Below are 25095 nucleotides of genomic sequence, written 5' to 3'. Positions count from 1 at the left end.
GGGTTGTACGGTTACCAGACAAGCCTCCTTTAATAGGGCTGTCTGTATGAACATAATAATACCAACTATATTTACCCCTCCGCGGCCGCCAGGATCCAGCGCTGCAGTCCCGGTGTTTATTGTGAGAGATGATGTCACAGGAAATCAGGTGACCACTGCAGCCAATCAGAGGCTCATTCTCCTGGCATCATGGCGCTCACATCCATGATGCCAGGAGTTCGGGAATATGATGCTGCAGCCTCTGATTGGCTGTGATATCATCTGCCACAACAAACACTGGGACTGCAGCGCTGGATCCCGGCAGCGACGGAGGGGTAAGTATAGGTCTGCCCTATTTAAGGGGGCTGTCTGGTAACCGGACAACCCCTTTAATGTGTAACTGTGCCTTCTAAAAACTTTTGACACGTCATAGGGACATCTTAAAAGTTTTAAACATTGGGGTCCAGTTGCTGAGACCCCTGCCGATCATTAGAATGAGCCAGCTATCAGCTGGTGAGCGCCTCCGCTGGCTCGTTCTAGCAATCAGAGGGGCTCTTAGCAGCTGGACCCTCGGTAATCACAACATTTGACATAACTCTACAACATGTCAAAAGTTTTTAAAAATGCGCAGTTACACTTTAAAGGGATTTTCTGGGACTGAGATATTGATGACCTGTCCTCAAGAGAGATCAGTATCAGATTGGTGGGGGTCCGCCACTTGGGACCCCTGGCGATTATTACCTGTCTGAAGTGGCTGCAGTGCTCAGATAAGTTCCACAGTCACTTCACAGACAACCCGGCACAGCAGCGTATATTTCATAGTGGCTGTATCTGGTATTGCAGCTCAGTCTCATTCACTTGAATGAAACTGAGCTGCTCTTAGGTCATGTGACTAATGAACGTGACATCACAGACCGGAAAAGCTTGGATCCCGAGTTGCATCTATCTGATATTGATGAACCATCCTCATAATGGGTCTTGTATAAATCATTTTTTTTTTTTTTAAATGTTGATGATTTTTATTTTTATTTTTGTTGCCATGATCTATACTTAGAAAGATTCTAAAATCCTGCAGTTCTCACACTGACCACTAGGCCTAATAATAGTCTGACACATCCCGTTCTGTAGAAAAAAAAAAGGTCTCAGCCATTATCTCACTATCATCACAGACAGGATTACACTGCAGGGTGACACCTGTATATAGATAACACAGGATCCATTCACAATAGGTGATGTCACAGCTTACCTCCTCCCCACCCCGCAAACTGACCACTAAGCCTAATAAAAGTCTGTCATTCTGTTTTGTAGAGAAAACCTCTCAACCATCATCTTATTATCATCATAGGCAGGGTTACACTCAGAAGTGACCCCTCGCTGATGTCACAGCTCACCTCCTCCCCATTTCTGCAGACATCACAGGGCATGCCCATAACACTCCCTGAAAGAAGCCAATGGGTCCTCCCCTTGAGGCGTTCTAAAGCATATCTCTAAATGCTGTTAACTACAGCTCAGGCAAGATGGCCGCCCCACAGTCATGTACCGCCAACAGAATAACAAAACTACAATCAAACAATAAAAACAGATTAGAAAAATGGGAAATCTTTCACTATTTTTCCATAGGTGATACATTCCCTAAAAAAAAAAAAGTTGACCTCTTTACTTTCGATCCTTCGACCATTAATATTTAATCAGTGGGGGTCCAAATCCCATCATCCCCCGCTGCGGCTCACTTCACGTTTTTACCTGGGCGCCGCCCGTACATGTGGCTGTGGCTCTGCCTGAGTAAACAATGACAGGGCCCTCTTATTCAAACGATTGGTGAGGGTTTTTGGGAGCCGGACCCCAACGATCAGATATTGACCCCTTAAGGACCAGGGTGTTTTGTACCAGGACCAGACACTTTTTAGGGATTTTACCCATGTGGTAGGTTTACTGCCCTTCAGTTAGTTTTATTTTCCTTCAGCTACCAAAAATATTATTACTGAGTTTTTTTCTGTGACATAGAGGGCGCTTTTAAAAAAATCTTTTTCCCCCGTTTTTTTAGTTTTTTTTTAGGTAAAAGATAAAAAAAAGGTTGTTTACAATTTATAGTATGTGTTAAAATTAGTATATTTACACTAAAATAAAGTATGGAACGGGTTCCTCATTTTGCTTCGGATGTTTTGATATATAATATGTACGGTTTTGGATTGTGATACAGCGACGGCTTTGGGTCATTTTCTTTTTTATGTATTTATTTTTATTTTGCTCTGCGATTTTTTTTCACTTATTTTTGTAACTATTTTTTCGCCATCTATGATAACATCATATAAGACCTCTGGGGGTCATTCACATTGTCTTTTTTTTTTATTTCACACTTTTCCACTGTAGCTGAAGCATCCATAGGAGCCCAAGTTATAGGGGAAAACATCCCCTGTAGTGACAGTAGTCACTGGCAGAGTTGATCTGGGTCTGCTAGGACCCTGCAGCTCTGCTGTGACAGGGGGCACCCCGGCGGGTCGCATACTGAAAGTAATGCTTACACTTTCACTTCTTAGTACATAGATCTCATTGAGCGCTATGTACCTGGGAAAGGAGAAGGTAGAAGCAGTTAAGAACTGCTTCTCCTGTTGGTCCACTGCTGTGTCTGACAGCTAAGGACCCAACCTGCTTGATTGCAGGAGTAGAGGCTTTAATCCCGCACCGTACATATGCTATCGGCGGGGATTAAAGCCCCGGACCAAGGGTCGTATATTTACCGTTACTGTGCTTAGTCATTAAGGGGTTAATGGCTTATTCTAAAGATAGGCCATGAACATAAAAGTTCTAAAAAGCCTCTTAATGTCGGCGTATCTGGGGGTCTAGAGTAGTGGAAGGTAATGTTGAGTGAACCCTTCAACGAAAAGTTCAGTTTGGTAGGAGCAATAAAAGGAGGGCAGGAGGAGGAGGGCTCAGTGGTTAGTACAGTTACCTTGTAGGACTGGGGTCCTGGGTCAAAATCTGACCAAGGACGACATCTGCATGGAGTTTGTATGTTCTACCTTTGTTTGTGTTTCTTCTTCTCATTATATAATGTGTCTATCATTATGAAGAAACCCACACAAACACCCTCCATTCCACCTCCTTACTGCAGGGGGTGCAGTGAGCCCACAGTGAGGATGGAGGGGTGACACGCGACTCCCGCTCTCAGGATCAGTGGAGGTCCCAGCAGTGGAGGCCACAACCGATTATACTTTTAATGCTTGTCCTATGAATAGGTGGCGAAAGTCAATCGTGGTTCCAACTGCTTTAACTCTACAAGTAGTCGATGCCCTCTTGTCATTACAGACCTTGGTAGAAAAAAAGATGAGGAGATGGATCTTTGTACCATCCACACTGTGTACAAAACTATGTTCTTGTCATCTTAACTTGTGCCTCTTATGATAATTAACATTATTTTAATTGCCTTGGCAGCAGCTGCCTGGCACTGAGTGGTAAACTTAAGTTTGCCACCTTCCTCTACCACAGCGTTTTACTGTTCTCTGATCTTCTACACCTTTATGAACCTACACACATCACTTACATGGGTGCCACCCGGGTTTGGTGAATCTACGCTGGCCTGCTAAGACTCTGAAACGAAAATTACAGCTAATTTAGGGTGTTAGATGACTTGGATGAGGAGATAAAAGGAGTTTGGAGAAATTATATTCTCTTCTGCATTCAACCATGGAATTATGCTGTGAGGAGCGGGCACAATATACAGGGTGGGCACGGAAAAAGTACCCCGGCACCGCACTCTTATGAATGCGGTCTAAAAGAAAATAGGTCTTTTTTGCCCACAAGAACCAATCACAGCGCAGCTTTCATTTCTTACACAATGGTCCCATTGCTTCTGTGCACTGTGACTCCCAGCTCTAGGAAAATCTGCAGAAAGGCTTCCTGCACCGTAAGTTAGTTAGCCGCGGACAATCCGTTGAGCGGTTCACATCTGACAGCAGCTCTCAGCCTCCCTCTTCTGCTAAAAATGCCCCTTCTATGTTGATGGACGTCTCTTGCTCTGGTTCCTGGAGACACCAGGTCTTCCACCTAAGGCGTGCCAGCACTGCATTGAGGAATTTGCATGCATGTGACATCATTCCTGCCGAGGAAGAGTCCCAGCGCATGCGCCTCAGTTGGCATAGGCGCACCGTACGTGGAATGCATGACATCTCCAGCAGCCGGAGCTGCAGACATCCATCAACATAAAAAGGGCAATTTTATCAATTCTCAACTCCAGTCCTCAGGGACCCCCAACAGATCATGTTTTCGGGATTTCCTCAGTATTACACAGGTGATGTAATTTTTGTCATTGCCTCAGGTGTTCTTACTATAGGATATCCTGACAACAGGACCTGCTGGGCTGCCTTGAGGACTGGAGTTGGTAAACACCGCTCTAATGGAAAGCAACGCTTTCATGGAGTCGTTTAGTTATGAAGCCGCCTTCCAGCTTTCGGACAATAAATTTAATATCAGAATGTAAGGAAGGGGAAACCCACCGGTCTACATGCAGCGGATGGCCAACTCCCCCAAGGTCAATCTGTTCTGCGCTATAACCTGTAGGAAAGTGTCCGGCTCCTTCTTTATCCAAGAAGAAACAATCCCCGGGATTTCGTACCCGGATGCTACAGATATGGCTTTTGCCACAACTGGAACAGGAAATCCCACCAGGACCCCGCCTCCCAGTGTCACAATGTCAGAAGTGAGCAGTGACTACCAAACAGATGGATCGACCCTGCAGATGGTAACAATAGTGGCTTCTTCCTTGTACTCCATGTTCCCTAGACCTTATACCTTGTGATTACAGTCTACATTCCCCCTTACCTCACATCATGATCTGCAGCTTCCCTGAGGTTATTGCATCAATTAGTCATGATCCACTACAATGTGTATGACAGGAACTACAGGCTCCATGTGTGTCTGGTGGCAAAAACATTTTTGATGTTGTGCATCAAAACATTTGTTTTATTTCTGTTTCCATTTATATCAGATTTCTGTAAACGGGGGTCGTGAGGGGTCACATTGGGGGGGGTCATCTGTAATAACCCAGCATGTAATATTTCTCTATACTGACCACATTTACTGAACGCTACCGGTAACATCCCTGTATTTATTGGGTGACTGCATGTTCTTGCTCTCAGGATTTCTGTAGGCTGGGATGTGACTCTGGTTTCGTGCGCTGGGTGTTCGTGTTTCCGGCTCTTCTCTCATGTTGGGACCTGCAGACGGTTTTGCCACTTTCTTCATCACAGTCATTATACAAAAGATCAGAAACTGGAAAAACGCCCTTTTCACTGGGAGCTCTGAAACTCCTCTTCAGATGAGAGCAGCGCCTGCACGGCCGGACGTATCTATGGAGCTTGTTCAAGCTGCGACGAGCCGAGAGTAGTGTCCTGCAAACACGAAATGAGATTTTAACCACCTCCATTAATTAGATTGCACCCCGCCGATAGTAAAATTATGGCGGGGATTTAAGCCTCCTGGCTCTGCAATCAATCAGAGAGGCAGGATGGGTTGTCAGCTGTTAGTCACAGCTGATAACCCGGAGGAGAAGGCAGGAGCGGTTTTTAACCCTTTCTGCCTTCTCCTTCCTCGAGTACACAGCACTCAATGAGCACTGTGTACTGAAAAGTGGAAGTGTAACTTCCACTACGGTCACATGACCCCAAGGATTCCCTGCTACAGCAGAGCTACATGGTCACAGAAGACCCTGATCAGCTCTGCCAGTGACTAATGTCACAACGGGGGTTGTTTTCCCCTGTAACTGGGGCTCCTATGGATGCGGCAGCTACAGTGAAAAAATGTCAAATAAAAAAACCCCAAAACATGTGAATGTCCTCCAGAGGTCTTACATGACGTCATGGGGGACAGAGATAGTAAAAAACATGATTACATACATCAGTAAGACAAAACTACAGAATAAAACAACAATATGTACATAAGAAAGAAAATAACCCAAAGCCGACGCCAACCAAAACCAACGCTATAAGCGCCCTGTAACCCAAAACCATACATACCATATATCAAAACGTCCGAAACAAATAGAAGAACCCGTTCCTGTACTTTATTTTAGCGTAAATATACAAATTTAAAAAAAAACTATTAGGGCTCCGGCATACTTGCGTTTTTCTTGCGCGTGTTTTTCACGTGATTGTCAATGGGACTTTCTAATGCTAAAAACGCAGCGCACCAACTTGCAATGTGGTTTTAACATTAGAAAGTCCTATTGACAATCGCGTGAAAAAAACGCAGCGATATCGCGTGAAAAACGCGCAAAAAGCCCCCCGCAAGTGTGCAGGAGCCCTAAATGTTAAAAAAATCATTTTTTTTAGCTTTTTACCCACAATAAAACTAAAAAAACAAGAAAAAAAATCTGTGAAAAAGATATAAAAAAAAATCGCCCTGTATGTCACGGAAAAAAAACGCAGCAAAAATAATTTTGATAGCTAAAGGAAAAAAAAATAGGGCAGTAAAACCGTCACATGGGTAAAATCCCTAAAAAGTGTCAGGTCCTTAAGCTACAAAACAGCCTTGTCTTTAACCCCTTAACGACCGAGGACGTACCGGTACGTCCTGTGGCCGCGGGGTATGTATGAAAAGAGGTTGCGATGCAACCTCTCTTCATACAGTGTGGGCGTCAGCTGTTTATAACAGCTGACACCCGCGGGCAATAGCCGTGAGCGGCCGCGCGGCCAATCGCGGCTATTAACCATTTAAATGCCCCGAACAGCACGCCGCCCCCCCCACGGTGAGATCGGGGGAGCCGTGCAGGTGTCATGGCAGCCGGGGGCCTAATGAAAGCCCCCAGGGCTGCCTTAACAGACTGCCTATGAAGCCATCCACACAGGGTGGCTTGATAGACTGCCTGTCAAAAAGCAGTATGACATAATGCTATAGCATTACGTCATACTGCAGGAGCGATCAAAGCATCGCATCTTAAAGTCCCCCAGGGGGACTTCAAAGTAATGTAAAAAAAAACAATCAATAAAGTTTTTTTTAATTGAAAAAAAAAAAAGTTGTAAAAGTTTAAATCACCCCCCTTTTGTCATATCTATTATTAAAAAATCTAAATAATAAATAAAAAATATGTATTTGGTATCGCCGCGTCCGTAAACGTCCGAACTATCAAAGTAGCGCATTATTTTTCCCGCACGGTGAACGTCGTCTGAAAAAAAAAATAAAGAACGCCAGAAATGCACTTTTTTAGTTACCCTGTCTCCCAGAAAAAATGCAACAAAAAGCGATCAAAAAGTCGTATGTATTCCAAAATGGTACCAACGTAAACTACAGGACATCCCGCAAAAAATGAGACCTTGCTCAACTACGTCGACGCAAAAATAAAAAAGTTATTGTGCGCACAAAATGACCGCAGGAAATAATTGAAACAAATTTAATGTCTTTGAAAAAAAAAAAAGAGGAGTATAGTGAAAAAAATACTATACAAGTTTGGTATCGTAGTAATCGTACCGACCCATAGAATAAAGTTATCATGTCGTTTTTGTTGCCGTTTGTGCGCCGTAAAAACAAGACGCACTAAAAGATGGCGAAATGTTGTTTTTTTTCCCATTTTACTCCACTTAGAATTTTTTAAAAGTTTTTCAGTACATTATATGGTACTTTAAATAGCACTATTGAAAAATACATCTCGTCCCGCAAAAAACAACAAGCCCTCATACAGCGATGTCGATGGATAAATAAAGGAGTTACGATTTTTTTAAAGGGGGGAGGAAAAAACGAAAATGGAAACAGAAAAATGGCCGCGTCATTAAGGGGTTAAATGGGGTCATACGCATGAGAGATTTTTTCCCACATTGCCTTGCACTGCAATGCGGGAAAAAAATTGCAGAACGTCCAATCTTCGGGCGTGCCCTCACACCGTATAGCCCATTGTCTTCAGTAGGGCTGGAGGTGCCCACGATGTATCCCCATTGAAGACATTGGGAGGCACTACGCGATCCTGACTGTCAGCTGCGGCGGAGGATCGCTACTTCCCCGAAGGGATGCAAAGCCGTTTTGATGTAAAAATGTCTTGCATCGTGGGGTAATCGCACGTTGGCGAGCGTGATATCGGGTCGTGTGAGATTCGCCTTCGGGAATGGTAGAGTTACATGAGTGACTGTGATGTCGCACTCGTAAATCTGCCATTTTTTTCTGCGATTGCGTTGCATTTTGTGGGACAAACACATTGTATCGCTGCACATGTGACTTTCACATCGTTCCATTTACACGAAAATCACATTTTTCCAATAGGAAAAAAAAAATATTGCATTGATTCTTTTTGCTTCCCAAAGCAAAGAACTGGCAATTCTGGAACAGAATCACGTAAAATTAGTGCAGGGGCCACATTGTCCACCGAAATCATTGGGTTACTTTCCAGTGCGAGGTCCATCCATATCGCAGTCAGACCGAACTCCACAACTACAAAGAGTAGCTCCCACTCTGGAGGGCTCCGCTTATCGCTGCAGTACAAGGACATTCAAATGGAACTGTGCAATGCTTTAATTGTCCTGTGGAGGTGCTGCAGAGAATTTGAACACTTGCTGCAGATTACCCACAACTGATTGCTAGGGGTCCTAGAAGCACTCTGAGATCAGCTTGTGGGAATCTCTAAAAACACAACCAAGATCTCTTCTATGCAGTTTTTCTATCTTTACATTGTCCCCTATGGAATACATAGGGCCATACACTGGTATATGTTATTGAGACCTCATTAATGTGACCTCCTGCTGCAGCCTGTATGAAAATGCACTTAATTTTTTCCATACCTCCCAACTTCTGAAAAACGAAGAGAGGGACAATTCTTGTGGCCGTCTGCATCTTCTGCCCATTCCATGCAGAGATGCAGCAGTCACATAGCTGGAGATGTCATTGCTGGAAGCCAGGAGACACCAGCAGGGGGCAGGCAAGACTCAGAGCAAGGATAGGATGGAGGGTGGGGGGGGACCATTTTTTCTGGTCTTGATCAGTATTGGCAAATCCGCACCAAAATGGCGGGCATTTGTTGAAGTGGAAAATTCGGACACATTTTTCACAACAGATCCTCCCCCTTGGGATCATATCCTTATAGGAGCGGCCATGTTCATTGTCATGTCTTCTTGTCCATAATCCTTGGTCTACAACGGCCATTATAATACAACCCCTCTAACATTGCGGTACTGAGTCTATACATTTCCTTGTTAAAGCCAGACTCCCTTTCAGCTACTTCCTCTGCTTTTATGGTCCAAAGTCAGGAAGAAGCAGCTAAAGTGGAGCAGAGAGTTCCCAGTGCTGTGTGCAGGGGGGCATATTTGGTATTTCAGCCGCACTTCAGTAGCGGTGAGTGATTCCAGCGACCTGATTGGTTGTTGGGTACACCCCTTCCTTTGGAGATGTGCACGAGTGCTACTTCACGAGACCAGCGGGGGGTTAGGTTTAGGGTTTAGGGTTAGGTTTAGGGGTTAGGTTTAGGGTTAAGGGTTTGGTTTAGGGTTAGGGTTTGGGTTTAGGGTTAGCTTTAGGGTTTGGTTTAGGGTTCAGGGTTAGGTTTAGGGCTAGGGTTAGGTTTAGGGTTTGGGATTAGGGTTAGGTTTAGGCTTAGGTTTAGTGTTAGGGTTGAGGGTTAGGGTTTTAGGGTTAGGTTTAGGGTTTGGGTTTAGGGTTAGGTTTAGGGTTTGGGTTGGCCTTAGTTACCAACCCTCCTACGGCCCAGCTGCTGCTTATTTAACAGGCTGGCCACTGGTGCACATCTCCAAAGGGGTGTGTGTACCCCCCTAAAACAGGTCACTGGAATCGCTCACCGCTACTGAAGTGTGGCTGAAATACCAAATATGCGGGGGGCGGCAGAACAGGAAGTCAGTGAGGTGCAGCTTCAGCCAATCACTGCAGAGCAGGAAGTGATGTCAGTGAAAGGGGTGTAACTCCCCCTCTACACCCTAGGCATATATTTATATTCCACAACACTTCTGCTCAATTCAACCCAAACAACCAATCAGGTTGTGGAATATGGATATATGCGCACCCCAGTAACATGCAGCCATCTTATTATTTCCTGTTGGGTTAATCATAAAGTACATTGAAGCTTACGCTTGAAGGACCAGAACATACGGAATTAATTGCCCTGGTTAGTTGTACAACCCCAGCAGCTCCAAGAATATTTGTCCGGGGCTTCACCTCAAGTCAGATATAAAGTCAAACCAAATATATAGATAGAAAACCAAATGACATTGGAGCAGAATGAATTATGGTTAGGAATTGGCGCAAACTTAGACTAGACGGTCCTAAAGTGCCCCAGATTTATCAGAGCGACTGCCGGATGGTAAGGCTGGCACATCTTTAGACTGTCTAGTCTAACTTTATACCTCCTACTAGTTGGCTTAGTTTATGCAGATTGTGTCCCAACATTTTGTGCAACTTCGACACATTTAGGCCACACTCCTTTTCATGAAACTACACCCCTTTTTCAGTTGTGTCTGTTAAACTCTCCAAATGTGTCTAGACTATATTCATAAATGGGGTGCAAAGTTTGTAAGACAATTTTTTGGTGCAATTTGCACCAAAACCCGGCAAATTTTCAATAGTAAATCCGTCCCAATATTGTTAAAGGGGTTGCCTGGTCACCGGATGACATCCCTTTAATACTCACTGTAGTAAAATAACAAACTGATCATTACTTACCCTCCACCACTGAGATCCAGCACTGCAGCACCGCCGTGGTCCCGGTGTCTGTTGTGACAGCTTATATCACCAGCAGTCAGGTGACTGCTGCAGTCAATCAGAGGCAGCGGCGTCACCGCTCCTGGTACTCATATGCTGGACACCATGATGCTAGAAGAGCTTCCGATTGGCTGCAGCGGTCACCTGACTGCTGGTGATATAAGCTGTCACAGCAGTCACCGAGACCACAGTGGGGCTACAACGCTAGATCCTGGGGGCGGAGAGGGGCTAAGAACTGCTCAGGTTGTTACATTACTGCAGTGAGCGCTATTAAAGGGATGTTATCCGGTAACTCCTTTAATATTCTTATCTTACTCCATGGTGAGGCCCTCTACAAATTAAAAATATAAATCTTGCGGCTCTTTCCCATGAGCACATAAACGGCACGTTTTTACGGCCGACTGATAACCGCAACCATCTGACCCATTGGTTTCCAATGCATCAGTTCACACAGCAAATATACGGCACAGAAATACGACGGACATACGCGACCCAAATACGCGCCAATGCATATACAGCGGACAGAAAGATAGTTCTGGAACTATCTTTTGCCCACTATACGGCAGCGGCTCCCATACATTCCTATGGGAGCTGGACAAAGAAACGGAGGGGGAGGCATTTTAGCAGCGTCCAACGCTACGAAAAGCTTACAGGTGCCTCTATACAGGTATTGGAAGGCACCCTAAGGATTTAGGCAGCTAAAAAAACATCGCTCCTGGTCGTATGAATGGACGAGAAAACCCTGGCCATGAGCCCGGAAAAACGTCCATTCATGCAATTTTACGGCACGCCCGAGAAAACATAAAAACGCATACGGCCGTGTGAAAAAGCCCTTCGGATGGAGAATAGACCGTGGAGAAAAAAATGGGATCAATCATGGTAAAAATTTTCGAAGGACCTCATATAATGGGCACCATGCGGCTGAGACTCAGATAGGTTGGGGGTCAAGATCCCGGCAGTCATGCAAGTTGGCACAACTTGCAACTAAATTGAATGGTTGGCCTAAAACCGCATGGCCATTAAGAATGAAAAGTCAGTTAACAATTAATTTAAGATGCCCTGATTTCGGGCTTTTTGGCCATATCATGCCCGCATGGTGGCTGTTACATGAGACCCCACCCTGAGAGTGATAAAATGTGTCAATCCTGGCAGACTGTTGATATTAAGATTTGCCCTCTTGTATCTCCAGGTGTATTTGTTGTGTGCTGGACCCCAGGGATGGTCCTCCTTCTTCTTGATGGCCTCCACTGCACTTCGTGTGGCCTACAGCAAGTCAAGCGGTGGTTTCTTATACTTGCCCTGGTGAATTCTATTATGAATCCCATCATCTACTCGTACAAGGATGAGGAAATGTGGAGGACTTTCAAGAGTATGATATGCTGCTTTACATACCGGGGAAAGAGGCGATCCTCCAGGTTTCCATCGACGGTGCACAGCACAAGAAGTACCGATACCTCCAGTTATTACCTCGAAGACCTGGCCAACCAACTGCCACCTGAAAAATTACCCTGAGGCTCGTTCACACGGGGCGGATTTTCCATTTGGATTTGCAAACTGACAATCCGCAGAGTATTACAGTAGCAGCAAACGGGACGAGGTCTTATAAAGTCCGCCTCACATGCTGCGTCACATGATGTACCTGGAGATGAATGGTTCTACGGTGAGGATTTTCAGCGGATGCTGTGGATTTTCACTGCGGATTTCTCCTTTTGGGTGAAATCTGGGAGAATCTGCCTCGTGTGATCACAGCCTTAAAGGATGATTAGACGACCCGACACCCGGGATGATACTCCTTGTTTTTCTACCTATATTTATGACATAATAAAACCACCGTTATGGGTAATATACTGTATATATAGTGTCAGGTATCACAAAGGAACATAAACACCATTCCAAACTGCCCTTTGAGGACAATGCCGATGTAAATAAAATAAACGTGTAATTAGTCAAAATGTTAAAAAATGTATTTTTTGTAGTTTTTTTGGTTTTCTTTTTTTTTTAATTTGCCATTTCATCTGTTGCCGTTTGTTTCGTCTCAGGTAGAGAACTGTGATTGTGACTAGTAGCCATTTTTAACGCACATATGAGTCCACGGGATACTGTTTCTTCTTGTGGAGAGCACTGGGAGGCTGTAGGGACTCTTATAGCCCATGCAATGCTCCCTGGGAAAAGAGTGATGGGACAATGCTAAGTAGCTACCTTTCAGTAGGTGGCACCATGGAGGATTAGTCCACCACCCGTTTGCATAGGTTATACCGTTCTACTCTTCTAGTACTGATGTAAAAAAGGAAAGCACACCCTGGTATGATATATGGTAGGATAGGGAATAACCCGCTGATAGGTGAGGGTCCACCTGCTGGGGGGTCCTGAAGTGGTGGTCCAGGATGTACGCTGACGCTCCATTTCATCTATATTGGACGACGGGAGATAACCAAGTGCTTGGACTCAGTTAACTCTGGCAATCCCGTTGAATAAATGGACAGGGGTGTGCATGTCTGACCACTGCTGCATTCATTTAGCGACCCCTGTTTTCATGATCGGTGGAGGTCCCAGTAGTCAGACCCCCACTGATCAGCTAGTCATCTCCTATTCTGTGGATATGGAATAACTAGTTTTAGTGAGACAACCCTTTAAGCTATATAGGCACTCCAACTGCCAGCTAATGCCAAGCAATCCTTATAGGGGATGTCCAGTATAGAAAACACACTTTCATACACCCCTTTACAGAATTTTATAGGGGGGGGCCACTTTTCAGGATTTTTAACATTTAGAGTGGAAAGTGGTTATAATGAGCGTCTCTTCCTGTGGAGGACCCATCCTGTCCACAGCCCGTTGGTATGAATGGACAATATGTAATGCTTCATTTCCCCTGTGGTGGCGCTGCAGGGAAACTGAACACTTTCCACCAGGTTTCGTCACAGATTACAGCCCTTCATTTGGCATCCCAGCATGGGGACACTTTCTGGTCATTTTTTTGTCAAGTAATCCTGCGGATTGTCCAAAGTGGAGAACCCCTTTAAATAATTTATTCCCCTAAAGTGCGATATTCTGATGGTTTCTGGAATTGTTGGCTTTGTAGAAAATGTCAGTTTTTTAAAAGTAATTTTAGAATTTTGTGAAGTTTTGTGTCTATAATGTATTTAAAACAGTGACTTATCCTGTAAGGATCTAGGCGTTGAGTCATGGTCATATTTGATGGAGAGTTTAGCTTCCTGAATGATGTCCGCTGCAGGCTGCATGGCTTACACAACTTCACAGCCCTTCCCCTTATTTCGTCTCTTATGTATGATAGTGAACATGATGTATAGTATTCGTCATAAACTGAGTGGAAAAAGTCAGAATGCCCCCCTTTGTCTTGCCGACTGAATTAAAGGGGTTTACTCAATTTATATAAATAAAGCTTAAAGTAGATCTCCGCCATTTATTTCCTAAATAGGTCCAAAACTATTTGTGTATTAATGTCCTATATGTTTATATGGGTTACAGCTAGCCAGAAAGCGAGATGATAAAATTCTGGTTTGCTATAGCTGCCACTAGGGGGAGCTTAGGAGTTTACAGTATACTATATGTAGATTGAACTCTTTTACCCTAAAGGGCGTACATCCTCCAGTGGCGGGGTTTGTATACGGCAGGATCAGGAGCCGATCCTGCTCCATTAGCTGTGAGTACCGACTGTCTCTGACCACTGACACCGGCCTGCTACAGCTGCAATCAGTATTCACGCTGATCCAGGTTTAAATGCTCCAATCAGCATCCATAGATGGTGGCTCCCCTGTGATGAGATCGCAGTAAGTGCTATAACAGCTCAAACATTTGCAAGTTCAAGTCCCTTATGGGAACTAAAAAAAAAAAAAAAGTAATAATAAAACAGGAGGCTGGACTAGATGGACATTGTCTTCATTCAGCCTTATGAACTATGTAAGTGGAAAAAAAAGAAAAAAGTTTTTTATTATTATAAAAAATAAAGGACACTAAAAGTTTTTTAAAAACTACTTTTCCCATACTTAAAAAACATCAAAACAACAAAACTCCAAAATATATTTGGAACCACAGCGTATATAAATGTCCCGATTATCAAAACAACACGTTATTTATTCCATACGGTGAACATTGTCAGAAAACAAGATGCACATAGTCGGAATTGCGCTTTTTCAGTCACCCCAACACCAAAAAACAATTTACTAAAAAATTATCCAAAAGGCATATATTCACCAAAATTGTACCAATAGAAATCGCAGGTCGTCCCGCAGTGAGTGAGCCATCACACAACGTCATCAAAAGAAAGATAGAAAATGTATGGCGGTCAGACCGTGGCAAGAGAGAATAATGTTTTTATATATATTTTATTCTTTTAGAAGTAGTTCACCAAAAAAACTATTTAAATTTGGTATTGTCCTAACTGTACTGACCCACGGAATAAGGTTACCTGGTGTACACCGTAAAAACAACCCCCCCCCCCCAAAGATGGCAAAATTGTGTGCTTTTCCAAAAAACAAGAAGCCCTCAGACAGTGACATCGAGGGAAAGGTAATGGGTATGATTTTTTGAGAGTGGGGAGGAGAAAACAAATATTGAAAAAAAAGGTTGTGTCCTTAAAGGGGCTCTGACATGAAAAAAAAGACGCTCCGTCGGGCATCTTCTTCTGTGGCTTCTAGAAGCAGAACTGGAGCGGTCAAAATGACTGCTTCCTGCTCTGCTCCGTCTGTCAGCCACTTCCAAGCTAAACGAACGAGCCGCCCACAGCAACCACGTCACGAGCAGTTCTTGCTGTGGGCGGCCTGTCCGTCCTGGCTGAACTTCTGAGTGCTGCGCATGCGCAGTGGAGAGGCGGCCTGTCCTGACTCCTGTCAGAGAACACCTGTCTTCTGCGCATGCGCGGATTCCCGGAGGGGGGTGGCTCATCGGAGGAAGAAGAAGAGCCTGCTGGGAGATGACCCCGCTGCAGAACAACAACAGGAAAAAAAGGTAAGTGTAAGAATTTTATGCTTTAGCAGCCATTAATCGTGGGTTCCCCGTGTCCATTGGGCAGACCAGGGAACAATGGCTGTTAAAGCATAAAAACATTATTGGTGTCAGAACCCCTTTAAAGGGGTTTGTTAGGATTCACTATAGATGAGCTATGCTAGCTTTGTGGATCGGCTGTCCAGGCGGCTGTCTGTGTGGATGCAGCCAGAAGCTGACAGCTTTGTATACATTGCAGGCACCCGGGTTGGTATTGCATTGAATTCAATGGGAGCTGCGACTGTAGTATTAACTCAAGCGCAGTCAGGTTCCAGCTTCGTACTCACTGACTATGACGTGGATAACCAGACATAGACTGACCCACTGGGGGGCCGGTGAATCCCTGGGTGGGCCCCTGCTGCGGGAGTTGGCCCCACGCCATGTATTAACATTGCAATACACTTTGGAGATATTGCCCCCCGGGCCGATTACTGCTGATAGCGGAGGAGGAGAGGAGGCCCTCCCACGAGGTCCCGGATACAGCCACGGCTCCCCCTCCTGTGCGGAGCCTCTGATCTCCTTGTTGAGGTCATGCATCCCCCTTCTTCTGCTGCCTTCCTGGCTTCTTAGCTTCTAACCTAATGCAGCAATGCATCTGCAAGCTGTCGGCAGCTGGAGGGGGAGAGGGGCCAGCTGCTGCGAGAAGATGGACATACAGAAGGCTCTGTCCTCCCCTTGTGGCTCATTAACTCTTTTTCTGCTGTCCTGAGCTCCCTTTATAAGCCATCTGTAGGGAAGATTAGCCCATGTAATGTGTGTGCAACTGCATGTAGTATGCCTGTATATAGGGTTATTCACACGAGTGTATATTAGCCGGCGTTTTCATGGCCAGACCATATACGCTACCATGTGATACACGGGCTCGGCGTATATGCCACCGGGCGGGGGAAGACAGCTTAGCTCTGCTAATCTGTCTCCTCCTTCCCTCTCCCTCACCAGCTCACCTCTTCTCTCCTCCCCTCCGGCTGTTTGCAATGGGAGGGGTGGAGCTAAGCTCCCATTGCAAACAACGGAAATTGGCGGAGAGAAGAAGAGAAGGAGGAGGGAGTTTAGCAGTCATGCTGCTAAACTCCCTCCCACCTACCTTCTCCAGCTGCTGTCATTGGCTCCCATAGGAGTCTATGGCAGCGGCTGTAGTCCGGCTAGGAAGATAGTTCCAGGACTATCCTTCCTGCCTGGCATTAAAGGCGCTTTTACGCTGCAGGAATACCCCTGTGTGATCTGATGCATTGGAACCCAATGAGCCCTTAGGTCTTGTATTTGTTTCTCCATCCTCTGGCTCTGGTGGGAGCTGTATTAGGTGAGACTTGCTGGGTCTCACCTTTGGGTAATTTGTCAGGACTATTTAACCTGGCCTTGTGCTTAGATCAGTGCTGTTTAATTTCAATCTTCCTCTGACTATGATAGAAGTCAGAGCTTGGTGCTAGATCTCCTGTTTGCCGGAGTCTTCTCAAAGTTAAGTACTGCAGTTATTATCATTTTCATCTTGTTTTCTATGGTCTTCTCCGATCCCACAGAGGGTCTGCTAGTGACCTACATACGTGGTTAGATTCACCCTTGTCAGGGCGGGTTATCTGCACATAGGCAGGTCCCTTTGCAGGGTAAGAGCCTTTAAGGACAGTGTTAGGCCTCCTTCCCACGAGCGTGACGGGCTCCGCAGCGTAATATTACGCTGTGAAGCCCGTCACGGCGCCCCCCAGAGCCCCTATACTTACCTGCGGGAGATAGCGTGAAATCGCTTCCCCGCCCACCACCGCCGCGTCACCGCTCGTCACCGCCCACCGCTCTCGCGTCACCAGCCTTGTCACGTGCACGGCCGGCCGTGTCACGTGATGCGGCCGGACCGCGTCATTTGGCGTCATATGACGCTCGGCGGTGGGCGGGAAAGCGTTTTTTCACGCTATCTCCCGCTGGTTACAGCGGGAGATAGCGTGAATGGACGGCTTCCATTGACTGCAATGGAAGCCGTCAGTGCGTACAGCCCGTCCTCACCCGCAGAAAATAGAGCATGCTGCGGGTGAGGACGGGAGAAATCGCGGTGCGTAATTCCGCGGTGGAATTACGCATCGTGAGCATGGAGCTATTAGGTTCAATAGAACCTAATAGCTGCGTGCAACGCAGCGGATTTTCGCCGCGAATTACGCGGCGGAAATCCGTTCGTGGGAAGGAGGCCTTATTCTTGTGGTGGTGTTCTTATTGTTTACCACAGTTTGGTGTGCAGTTGCGTACTTCAGGTTTAGGGATCCAGCGTGTCCTGCTTGGACATGACAGTAGCTTTGCATTATAAAGATCAGCCTCAATATTAAGGGTTGTCTTATCGCAATAACCCCTCTGATCAGCTGGACCGATGATCAGATGATTACCAGCAAAACCTTAAAAATCTGCTGTGAACGCTGGGGGAAGATGCGGATTGCTATTCATTTTTTTCCTGCAGTGCCCACTGCAGGGGAAATACAGTATTACATGCTGATGAAGCAACCATATAGTACATGGAATAACAGCCACTCTTTGTTAGTGACTCTCTGCTATGACTAATAGAAGGGTCCCAAATGGTTTTCCACCCCTATGACCTCCATAAGCCCTAATGAAGGTAATAAGAGGATGACGGGATCATTTAGCTGCACTACCTCCTAACCAACTGATTGCATCATGTGCATACAGCAATCCCAAGGGGAATGACTCCTGAGCGAGCAGCTGCTGGGATTAGCATTGGTTTACCCTAAAGTCCCATTTAGTGTCGTTATACACAGCAATTTACAATAATGTCCTTTGCATTCATCCATCATATGAGATATAAACCCGCCTGACTACAGCAGGTCTTGTGTGATAAGGTCCCAAACCCCGAACTGGAGAAAAGATCTCCGCGAGTCGAGGAGTGACTCATTGTCATAGACGTTACATAAAGAACATGTAGGGACAAAGAACGAGGCGAGAAGAATAGGATCTTACTCGTCCTATGTCAACGGCCATAAATTTGCATTGCCCACGCACTGCACAGCAAGTCTGGCAATCTTGGATGTTCCCTGCTCCCTCCCAGAGGGAAATACTTGGAACTGGCTTCTCCAACACAGAAGAAAAACCTAACGTACATTACAGCAGTGCGGGCCTCAGCTTAGAAGGCGCCCTGTGCAGAAAGTTCTTGGTTCCCCCCATCATAAGAAAAACTATATGTACATTGCGCTGATAGGCCTTCTGCCTGAATACTGCTTGTGCAAAAGCAGCAAGATACCAGCATCCCGACACCCAGCTGATAACATAAATACAGTACCAAAATAGCTCAGTAAATAAATACTGTACCAGCACCAAGCTCAGTACATAAATACAGCAGCAGAACCAAACTTATAACATAAATACAGCACAAACCAAGCTCACTGCATAGATACAGCATGAAGCATCCTAATTACATAGATACAATACCAGAACCAAACTCATACCAAATACAGCAGCAGAACCAAGCTCAGTACATAAATACAGCAGCAGAACCAAGCTTATGGCATAAATACAGCACCAGAACCAAGCTCAGTACATAAATACAGCAGCAGAATCAAGCTTATGACATAAATACAGCACCAGAACCAAACTCAGTACCAAAATACAGCAGCAGAACCAAGCTCATCACATAGATACAGCATGAACCAAGCTCATCACATAGATACAATACCAGAACCAAATTCATAACAAATACAGCAGCAGAACCAAACTCAGTACATAAATACAGCAGCAGAACCAGGCTCATCACATAGATACAGCATGAACCAACCTAATTACATAGATACAATACCAGAATCAAACTCATAGCGTAAATGCAGAAGCAGTGATTCATGTTGTGGGGGTGCCAGTGGGCTGAAAGCAGCACCTTGGAACATCAGAAGAAACAGAACTAGGAGGAGGAGGACTCTGCTGCATGGAGGAAGAAGATAATCTGGACAGGTGGACCTAAGCGGGGCGGAGATCACTGCCAGCGTACATCTGACTGGTGCTCCCCTATCAGCTGCTGTCCAGCGTCCTGTGTAACTGCACTGGTCACATATATAGGCCATGCATTACAGATCTTGGTCTAAGCTGGACAATTAAGTAAGCGGGCAGTGGCTGTAATACAGTCATGATTTAAAGCCCGTTTTATGGCCACAGGATCTGGATTCCCCCATCTTTCTTCTGAACTGAATTTGGTTCAAAATAGGATTTTATGGTAATATTCAATATCTTGTATTAAAACCAGATACGGGTCCAAAATTTTAGGTGACAGGCAAAAGTAATAAAATGAGACAAGCCTCCTTACAAGCTTCTAATATTACACATTTTTTGTCAAAAAACAATACGGCCCCCAGAAGAACTTGTCATTTTGCTGCAGAACCCGTCCTGCGGTTCCATCTCAGGCAGATCTGTAATGATGAGAGTTGTGGTGATTAGATGAACAGTCTTGTCACCGGTGGCCCTAAGAGTGGTTCCCCCCCTTGGCCTATAAGAGGCTCTCGGAGGCTCCTTGTGTGTAGTGACCTCTTCTTCGCTTGTTTAGAGCTTGTTGACTGCTACACGCCTCTACAACACAGAGAAGAGATGTCACCCCGTTACCAGAGTCTGAGAGGGGCGCATTATTGGGATGTAAGAAGCTGGATGGTCGCATCGATGAATTGTCCCCCACCGGGCCGTTCTGACCAGACTGTTAGGGGGTGTTGGGATCAGTGGATGTGTGAGGGCACACAAGGTGACCGGGCTCAGAACCCCCCGACAAACCACCAGTAGAGAGGAGCATCTGACCAGACTGTTAGGAGGTGTTGGGACCAGCGGATGGGGGCATACAAGGTGACCAGGCTCAGGACCCCCTACAGACCACCAGTAGGGAGAAGCGTCTGACCAGACTGTTAGGAGGTGTTGGGACCAGTGAATGTGTGAGGGCACACAAGGTGACTGGGCTCAGGGCGCCCCCTACAGACCACCAGTAGGGAGAAGCGTCTGACCAAACTGTTACGAGGTGTTGGGACCAGTGGATGTGTGAGGGGACACAAGGTGATCGGGCTCAGGACTCCCTGACAGACCACCAGTAGAGAGGATCACCTGATCGTCCACCAAGCAGCTCCAACGGTTCCGTTGTCCACCATCCACAGACAGGTGGCGCCATCATTACACCCCTGTGTCTGTTGGAACCATTCTTAGGCGTTCAGCTGAAGGACATTTGGTCTCACAGTGACCATAACCTGTACTGCCTGACACCCAACATTGCCTCTGTTTGCAGTGGTGACGCTACAGAGTGGAATTGGGTTGTCTTCAGTGATGAATCCAGGTTTAGTTTGGGCTCCTACGACGGCCGTGTTCATGTCTGGAGACCTCGGGGTGAGCGCCTCAATCCTGCCTTTGCTGTGGAGTGTCACACTGCCCTCTCCTGGTGTGATGGTCTGGGGGCCCATTGGATACAACAGTCGGTCCCCCCTAGTAGTGGTACGAGGGACAATGACAGCTCAGCGATATGTTCAAGACATCCTGCAGCCACGTGTGTTCCTCTCATGGGGGCTTCCAGCAGGATAATGCTCGGCCGCACCCACAAGGGGGTCACAGGAAGCCCCCACAACATTATCACACATCCCTGGCTGCCACATTGATCGCCAATATAACATGTATGGGACCATCTGGAACTTTGCCAGCCTACGGGTTTGTATAATCTAGAAGCTCTGTTACAGCACAGGATATCATACAGAACCTGTATGCCCCCATGCCCGCCTGAATCACATCTTGTATCCAAGCTAGAGGCAGTACAACAGGGTACTAGAGCCCCCATGCCCGCCTGAATCACATCTTGTATCCAAGCTAGAAGCAGTACAGCAGGGTACTAGAGCCTCCATACCAGCATGTATCACATCTTGTATCTGAGCTAGAGACGGTACAACAGGGTATTAGAATCTCCATGCTCCCCGTATCACTTCTTGTATCTAAAGAGTAATAGCCAGATAAGTCACAATGTATCCATGAAGAGATCTCACCCAACATACTGCAGCCGCCTGCCAGCAGAGAGAGGCAAGAGAACCCCCACGAGTATCGCCACTCCAGTGGCTGCATGCCGACACTCTGCATTGGATAACTGAGGGGGTTGGAGGGGTAGCTTCTTTATTGCCCCTCCTTCCCCCTTGTGTTCTGGTTTCTTGCACGCATTTGGCATTTTTAAGTGTTTTTACCCTACTGTATTTGTCCAATAAAGTATTTTCCTGTGTATATTTTGGTATTTTTTGCACACTTCCTTCTTGTGTTCATTGCCTTGTAAGTAGTAAGCTAAAGAATAAAAAAAAAGCTGGTGCGGGCACGTTATCTACCTTGGACCAGGCTCACACAAACTGGTCCGATTCCACTTGCAGATATCAGCAGCAGAAGACTTATGAATAATCGTGCAAACGAATTTTCCACACGGATGTACGCGTATGGACAGCATATCGTCCGCGCAGAAAACCGAACGCAAGCAGGAAAAATCAGAAAATATCCCGACCCCCTGGAAACACCCTTCTATTGCGCAGGCGATCACCACGTGACATTCCTTTGTGCTGTAGTGGTGAGATGTTCTGAGAGCCTTCAGATTAGGATTCTGCTCTCTCGGATCGGCTGGTTTATACTACTTATTTTGGAAGTAGTATAAACCACATAAAAACCCACCCATAAGAACAAGCGGAGCCTGGAGACACTCTGGATCATGTGTTGCTACTCAGACTGTCCTGCATCATCTGCCCACAAATTCCTGCTTTCTTTATCCCAATTGCATCTGGTCTCCTAGCAACTTGCGTATGAATCCGCGTCCATATGCAATGCTAATTGTGTATACACTGCGAATCGAAAGCATCCATAGAGACCAATGCAGTTCATACACGCAGAATCTGTGGTAGAATAGAGCATGCTACGACTTTTCTTCTTGCCCAAAAATGTGAGTGAAGCAGCAAAAGTCAATACATTTCAATGCCTGTATATTCCCTTGTATCATACAGCCACATGGTGATCACGGAATCTGCAATTCATATCCGGCCTGAGTTTTTAGAATAGTAGAAAATGTTCATTTTTTGGTTCGGTGCCAGCTTAATGGCTGATTCTTAGTTTTGCACCGTTAGGGTAAAGTTATGATTAGAGGCTTGGACTATTACTGTATTCATCCCCCTTGCTTTATACTGCATCATATAAATGTAGACTAATGCATGATTGAGTGATTTGCACCACAACAGCCAAAATAAATGGAACTGAATGTCTGACCCCTGCAGTGCCCTATACGGAGGCAGTGCCTGCCTCGGGTTGGATGGTGCAATTATACAGTAACAAATTAATGTACTGTACAGTGCCTGTGTAGCATCCGAGGAGATAGCGGGGTAGAGTTTTAGCCTTGTCACAGGGCTCTACCGCCTCCTCCCTAAGGCTGGGTTCACACAGGGCGGATTTGCCGCAGAATTTTGCCGCAGCAAATCCGCCCGCAGCCGCTAATCTTGGGATTAGCCAGCCATGTGGACGAGATTTCTCAGAAATCTCGTTCACACGGGACGGCCAATCCGCTACGGTAAGTCCAGCTGAAACCGCGGCTGCGGCCGCCGCAGCCGCAGTTTCAGAATATGCAGCATGTCTATTTATCTTTTCTTTCCGCCACGGCCGCGCTCTCCTCTATGGGAGCGCCGGCCGCAGCGAAAAAAAAAAGCGAGCGGCCGGGCCGCTTCAAAGCCGCCGCGGCTTTTTCCGCGGTGGTTCTCCCTGGTGAAATCTTGCGGTTTCAGCTGCGCCCAAACCGCGGGATTTCCGGCGGGAATACGCCCCGTGTGAACCCAGGCTAAGGGTAGCTCGGGACCCAACCTCGTTACTGCTGGGGGAGATCACTGGCATAGTAACCATGGTTACCTGTAGTCCAGTATTTGTCACGCGTGACGCCAACGTTCCGTCCTCTGTGGTGGATCACTCCGGCATCCATTCTGGGAATAAAATAGTCCACACACAAAATATACTTTTCTGAGTAGTAACCAGGAACGTTCAGCTCTACCCGTTTACTTAACTCCTCTTCACAGCAATACGAAAATGTAACAGTCGTAACATAGAAGAACATTCCTTGGAAATAGTGCTGGAACAGGGAGGCCTCCCGGGGAGTTACTCAGCCGCAGTCCTAGTTATCAATCGGTCCTCATTCACTCTCCACTGCCAGTCTCTCACACGTCTCTCGCTTCCTAGCGGTTTCTCTCCTTCTCCGGACTCATGCGTTTCCCACACATCTTATAGGGTCGGGGCACATTCACTCTTTTCCTGGATAGCATACCGGGGGGGGGGGGTTTCCTGGGCTAGGCCCAAGCGGGAGCAGCGGACCACCTCTTGAACTCTTTCATGCTGACTGTCTCCTCTGCTCAGTAGCTGACTGACTCTGACTCTCCGAACCAATCATGTAACCACTCTTTTATACAACACAATGGACAAAATGATACATTTTCCAGACATGACCAGACATTAACCCTTTCATGCCTGCAGCCATGATAATAAAGATAGTGCACGAGACAAACATAAAACATGTATTTTGAGGTGATGGAGGGGACCCTTAAACTCTGGGCCACTACATCTGCATACCACCGCCATACAGTGTACAAATAACAGTGCCGCAAGCTGCCCAAAGAACAGCGCCAAACAGTGGCCTAAATAATAATGCCTCACAAATAAACTGTATCCTGTCCAGCTGTATCTCCATAGGTTTGGGCGCCCAGCATGGGATCAGAAGATCCAAGTGCCAGGCTATCAAAAAAGCAAGGCATTATTGGCAATGGAGGGGGTGAGGAATTGGCACACGGATCATCTAGCGTATGGTGAGCGAACCAAATACTAGGCCTTTCTGTCTTGGGTGGCAGAGCCCGGTACCATAATGGAGCCCATTTTGACGGTTGCTATGAGGCCCCTATCCCATCTTCGTACGCCGGCTTACAATAATTGCACATCCGCTGGAGCGCACAGATGTCCTTGCATGAGATGTTTACCCTCCACCAGCATCTGGCACCATTAATCCTACACTGAAGTCATCGCTCCGGACTGAGTCACTAAACCCTTGTTTACTAGAGACGGGGAACCTCTAAGTGATGTCAGTGCAGCCGTATACAGCGCATATCTGGTTACTGACCCCCACGACCGTGTAACGATGGAATCGCACCCCAAAAGTGCGACTCATCCTAGTATTATGGGGGAGCAAGGCACACAGTCAATTATTTGTCAATCACATCTACAAACGAGGCTGTAGAAATGTCCAACAGCAAAAAGGACATAAAACATGACGAATGGGACGGAATTCCCATGTAAACCGTATTAACGGTCTGGCACACCTACGTGTTCCACTCTTAATATTTAATCTAGTAGGGTTTACACAAACAATCGGCGGCTCCACATCGTTTACAGGAGTAACAAACACGGGAGAGGAATTACAAATATATTCATTAACGGTAAGATGAT

At 46.2% G+C, this 25095-nt stretch overlaps 1 protein-coding gene across 1 annotated transcript in view; it reads left to right on the top strand.

Annotated features, from left to right (window-relative positions):
* Positions 1–14350, top strand: part of LPAR3 (lysophosphatidic acid receptor 3) — a 30599-nt gene extending 16249 nt beyond the window's left edge. The window contains exon 3 of the mRNA XM_066597866.1: positions 11855–14350. Within this exon, the coding sequence (XP_066453963.1) occupies positions 11855–12177 (323 nt within the window). The 3' untranslated portion in view covers positions 12178–14350. The remainder of the gene's footprint in view (positions 1–11854) is intronic.
* Positions 14351–25095: the final 10745 nt, after the last annotated feature.

The sequence above is a fragment of the Eleutherodactylus coqui genome, chromosome 3 (assembly GCF_035609145.1).
Source record: "Eleutherodactylus coqui strain aEleCoq1 chromosome 3, aEleCoq1.hap1, whole genome shotgun sequence".
Classification (NCBI taxonomy): Eukaryota; Metazoa; Chordata; class Amphibia; order Anura; family Eleutherodactylidae; genus Eleutherodactylus; species Eleutherodactylus coqui.
Note: the sequence above shows the minus strand (reverse complement) of the source record. Positions and strands in the feature narration are given on the sequence as shown.